At 30.9% G+C, this 6000-nt stretch overlaps 1 protein-coding gene across 1 annotated transcript in view; it reads right to left on the bottom strand.

The window, feature by feature from the left end:
- Nucleotides 1–478: 478 nt before the first annotated feature.
- The window catches only part of Ndf (Nucleosome-destabilizing factor), a 39890-nt gene continuing 34368 nt past the window's right edge, over nt 479–6000 (bottom strand). The window contains exons 14-15 of the mRNA XM_074138756.1: nt 1801–1925; nt 479–1534 (exon numbers count right to left, since the gene is read on the bottom strand). Of these exons, the coding sequence (XP_073994857.1) occupies nt 1460–1534; nt 1801–1925 (200 nt within the window). The 3' untranslated portion in view covers nt 479–1459. The remainder of the gene's footprint in view (nt 1535–1800; nt 1926–6000) is intronic.

Here is a 6000-nt window from a genome sequence, read left to right as displayed (position 1 = left end):
CAGGACGAATATGTTTTAGCAGATATCTACTCCTAATTTTCTCTGTTATTCATTCGTTTATTCTTGTATGGCGTTTCGTACTACCATGTATATTTCATTATTTGAAACACTGGTAATTAAAAGATATATTTCCTACAAAGTATCTAGACTATCTGTTAACATTTTTTCTGTGCATGAATCTAGCGAGTAAGGTTTTAAGAATTTCTTTCGTCGTATTTATCACAAGTTTGTAGCTACTAAAGCTTAATCCTCTCTGATCAAAATTGCAGGAAAACAGAGAGCTAGAGAGGAAAGGGAAAGAGTGTATGTAGTCTACTACGTAGTTTTGCACTTTGATATATTTGTTACTAGTTACTTTTATTTGCGCAATTAATAGCTAATATTAATAACTATTTCTGGAATATTTAGTCATTTATTTGTTACAAATTCAGTTTAATTGAAAAATAGTTGAATAATGCCAAACACTGATAGACAAGACTATGAAAGAAAACATTTATTTCTATATATTTTTCTTGAAAATTCTAAATAATATTTTAATATTCAAAAAAGTTGAATGATTATTGTACAATTTTAGGTGTGCTTTAAACTTAAAAAAAATATATCTTTGAAAATTAATTATTCAAATAGAGGTAATCATTTATTACAATGAGTGGATAAGTGTTTAAAGGATAACAAAGCTGAGGTCAATCAAATTAATAATCTAAAATTAAACCTGAAAGGATATTGTTCTTCAACTAAAACCATATTGTTTCCAACTTTTATTATCCTTTAATTTGAACAAATTTAGAACTAAATTATATACTCTTAAATAGGCATGGCCAACATACATTGATCTTTTAATATTAGCTGTTCAACTTCCAAAAATTGGGCGAATGGATTCGCGATAATTTTTACTTAAAAAAAAATATCCATGGTAGAGATTTGCAACTTTTGTACTCGTCTTTTGAGCTTTTATTAATCTTTTACTATTTGTTAATAATAACTTTTACAACTTTTGTAATTTTAATATTTCGTTCGGCCCGTGAAGAAAGTTTTATTCCCCATTCGGCCTGGAGGCAAAAACTGTTGGCCACGCCTTCTCTTAAACGACACATTTGTCGTTCAAAATGGTAATAACTCATATCAACAGTTAAAAAAAAAAAAATTATTATTAGTCATCCTATGATTCCACTGATCATATCAGTTGTGTAGTTAATACTTCTACTAAGTGAGTCCCTAATCCGAATTTGAAGCTTGTTCACTAAATTTTCAACAAACAAGCTCTGCAAAAGTCAGTTTAGATACTCGACTGCTTTTCAAATTGTTTACTAACTAAACATACATATCAGAGAGGGGCTCATCCCACTCTTAAACAATAAAAGAACTTTAAAATTACGTAACCTAAAAAAATAATAACCAATTAAACTTTATATGATTGTGAGTAAGTTGAGTGAACAAAAAAAAAAAAAAAATTATTATTTTAAAATCTTGCCCTAATATATACAGCCGAAGCATCATGATCTCCATACCCAAGACGTTTAGAGTGTTTGTACACCTGCAACAAAAAAAACACAAGGTGATAAATCCATCAATCAGCAGAACCAAGTTAGAATAACCAACACACCAAGGAACTACATAAATAGTTGTGGACACTGTGATTTAAGGTGTAAACCACACACTACACATCACTAAGTCCACAGTGAGACACCGCAAGACCATAGATCTTCTGGGTGGCCAGAGTTGCATGATAACTCTTACTTCATCTAACACCTACTTATGCTGAGAATGTGATAAAGTAATTAATTATACCAAAGAATGTACCTCGTTAGCCATAGCCGTCATTGGCAAAGGTTGCTCCAGCTCGTCCCCCAATTTCAGACCCAACTTTAGATCTTTCTGCATGTGGCTCAACGCCAAACTGGTTGGAAATGAGCATTCTGTAATACCTGAAAATCAAGAAAAGAGATTACAGTATTTACTCGGCACCACAATAGTGAAACTTTAATATAACGTCTGGGGGCAATAAGACAACCTATGTCAATTTTTTTCTGTGCTGGATATTTAATTATTATAAGAAATTTACTTTTTTCTGCAACCACTCAATAATGGACCCTTTATCATTCTAAATTTAGTGGTAGAAGTTTAAATTTCCACAAGTGACTAAAAGTAGTGATTAAATCATTTCAGTCACTGTTTTGGGCAAGACTGTTTTAAGTGTTTTCATTTTTACACTACACTAATCATACAAATATAAGAAAGAAATATTGCAAATGTAATTGTTAAATTCAGTTGAATACATAAAATTTTAAATTATAAATTAGCAATACCTTTTAAATATATGAAATTTTAGACATTCAAGTAATGCAACCTAAGATCAACCTTCTTTCGATATCACGATGACGGTGACTTACTTTACTAATAATGAATATTTTTTCTGCAAATACCCCTCCAAAAATTAAAAAATTGCAGAAAACTTATAGAAACTGAAAAATATAAGATGCTTAAATCTTACAAATGATAATGAAACTAATCAGCAGCAAGATTACCTACCGCTGCCAGTTACGGAAAAACTGTAAGTATAGTGAACAATACAGCAAAATAAAAATAAGTAATTGTAAAAATCAAATTAAATATATGTATATGTATATTGAACTTAGCTGGAAGAGGTAACAATACTACGCCACCTAGCCACGCCTACAATCCAAATGACTGTTTCACTGTTATTTAATCAAATTCATTCATTTTTCAATGACTGTTCATTAGAATTTTCCGATTAGAATTCTACAAAGTTGATCCCTATACCAAGCACTAAGTTTACCCCGAAATTATTATAAATGTTAGGATATGAACTATGTTTTTTTCCAAAATTTACTACATACAATAAATAGACGCTTAAATAGAAGGCTCGGACACAAATTTATTCTTCTTCTTCTTCTTAGTCAATCCTCGTCTACCTTTCAGTGTCGAGGTGAACCCAAATTTATTCATTATTACTTTTCAAATTGGCTGGAACACTAATAAATTAATAAACAATAAATTATTCCTAGAAATTTTCTGTTAAGTATAGAAAAAGAAAAGTCATTGTAGGCCTTCTTTTAGAAATGTAGTACAGAGCTATTTTTTATTTCTAGGCGCATTAGAGTTGTATCCAATGTGAAAAACAACAGGAGAAACCCAAAGCGGTTCCTCTTCATCGAAGGTTGAAAAGAAAAAGAAACTCCTTCCTAAATTTACCAACAAACAACAGAGGAAACACTTTTCTTAATGATTGAGCAATGGATCAGTAATGAATATGGCATACCCGTACTCATTTCTCACAATTGTAACGAGTTCGTCTTACACAAATTTTGACGTGAAATCTTGGATTTTTTTTTTTTTTTATAATGACCTATACCGACCATTCAGTTTACAGGGTCAACTTTAGTACAGCTTTTGAATTGTTTAGGAGGTTGTTCACATATAGAACTTGATGTAGGTCTATCTCGTTTTTTGGCTTGTCCGCCCATTTTTAAGTTTTGTTGAATCCATGAATTAACTATGGATACATTTAAAAGGCATAAAGCAGTTTTATGGTAAAAAAACTGATTTTTTAAAAAGTGAGGATAGTGTGCTATCATACGATCAGACCTACATCACCCATGAATTTATGATACTCTTTTACAGCAAAAGGTCTTGTTATTGATATGTATTTTTAGCTTTTATGGTCCCAACTGTGTACATTATCCTTAGGTTCCACACCGGTGTATGAAGAAATTATGTGAAAGTCATTTTTGTCACGTCACCTTAAAAGTGTAATGTTTCAGAGGATATAGCAATATAAATTGATCCTCTTTCAAGCTTTTATAAATCCTTTTCTGTAACGAGCTTCACAGAAGCCCCAGATAATCTATTTTTTCTTATAGTACCCAAGACAAATATATATATTTGTTGTAGATGTTTTAATAACGCTATTGATGAGAACAGATTATTTAAAAATAGTTTGTGATTTTTGTTCTCTAAACCTTCACACAGTCGTAGTCGCAAGTACTGTACCTCCAATGACACTATGTTGTGAGCTAATATATGAAGATTTTTTGATACATCTCAAATTTAGAAACGTATCATCTTAGGAGGCTCTAACCCAAGATTTGAAACCCCACTTCTTCGGTTTGGATTTGTTATACTGTTTACCTCTATGTTTGCCTTTCAAAAATATTATCATTTCATCAACTGCTTGAAATTCTTCAGTGTCGAAGCATTTGCTAAGATTTTTGATAAAATATCTAATTTGAGGACGTACTTTTATAAAAATATCTTCAATGTCACGGTTGTTTTTATACTGCAGATATCTCTTAATTTGTTCAAAACGCTTTAGAGACATTGTTACAGCAATAATACGAAGTCGAAGTGAAGCATCTAAAGATCAATATAATCTATAATTTTTGTATTTAATATACGTCATTAAACGCATAGTATTTTTTCATTTCGGATACGTTTATGATCAGTCCTTTCCGCCATAAATAGGGTATTGTATAGTTTCTAATATTATATGTTTAAAAACGTCTTCGGTAAATATTTGGATGAAATTTGAGTATGGCGTTGCATCAACTATTTTTATTTCACGGGGACTTACAAAACATGGTGGATTTTTGGGAAATGCATTATCCTTTTCAGCGTACCAAATTGCAGGACGTTGATGTTGCTTTAAATCTACATCAACTGGGATTTCATCGTCCCTTTCCAAAAAACGTCTCCAAAAAACGACGATGTTGAACGCTTTCATCAGAATCTGAACATTCTTCCGCAATTCAGAACGATCTGGATTGGTCACATTCACTTTCCATATCAGATATTTCCAAATTTTCAATGCCTGAGCGTTCATTATTTTTCTCTAATAATTTGGATCTCAGTTAAATTTCGCTTTTCCATTTTTATTGCAACTTGGGGGCACGTAACATCATAAAAATTTATACATTCTTAATACACTTCACAAAATATCAAATTATACTTACAGTTTCATTTAAGTAAAAACACCTCGAACGATAACTATACACACATGTACGTTTCTAAATTTCTTATAAAATAAAAAACTAGCAGAGAATTTCTTTTTTTAATTTCTAAAAATTATTAGAACTAAATATATTTAATATATCTGGTATTACTTTTATGAAATATTAATGTTTTGCTGAAATAATCCAACAAAAGTGACAAGAGCTGACAGAAGTCGAAACACTACTTTACGTGATTTTCATATTCAAAACTGTACATCCGTAAACAACATTATCAATCCATAAGATTTGTATTTTTCTTGTTGAGAGATTCTGTAGTGAATAATTTATTATTAAATTGTTTGAACTTTTTGTCAATGGTCGTAATTATAATTATAAAAACTAAATGTTCACAAATGTGGTGGCCAAGGGCGTGGAGAGGTTAACTTGAAGGATTTTTTTTATTTAAGAAGAAATTTTACTTTCAGAGGACAATGGGCCTCCAGATCACCCAAAGAAAACATTTTGGGACAAAAACTTGCCAGAGCTGTCTAGGTTCCAGCCAATATGAAAACGTAGAACTTGTGTCATTCAGAAAAAGTGGACGAAACTTCCACAAGATACCTTTATGATACGCTTCCGAATTATGGAGAACGAAGGCTGTATTAAAAAAAAAAAATAATTCGCCCAAATTGGCTATTAAAGCGCGGTTTTTGAAGTTGTAACTTTGCAATAAACTTGTTTTAAAAAGGAAAAGTGCTATATTTTAGTCGCAAAACTTGTTAAAGGAAAAGTGTTATATTTTAGTCGCAGTGCATATCGTATATCACTTGGTTAAAAAAAACTAAACTTTAAAACATCAAAAAATAAACTAGGTAAAAATAATTATTTTTCAAAAAATGAAACAATATAAAGAAATAAATTTATTAGAATACATATCACAGCACAGAAAAAAAGGTTTGAGCTTTTTCCGGATTTTGTCTTTAGCTGATTTTATTAATAGCAGTCGACGGACAACGGCTCGCCCATTGCTTCTATTAGCTGTTGACAAGCG

Source organism: Rhodnius prolixus, unplaced genomic scaffold, assembly GCF_049639745.1.
Source record: "Rhodnius prolixus isolate KJV_2025 unplaced genomic scaffold, Rpr scaffold_11, whole genome shotgun sequence".
NCBI lineage: Eukaryota > Metazoa > Arthropoda > Insecta > Hemiptera > Reduviidae > Rhodnius > Rhodnius prolixus.
Note: the sequence above shows the minus strand (reverse complement) of the source record. Positions and strands in the feature narration are given on the sequence as shown.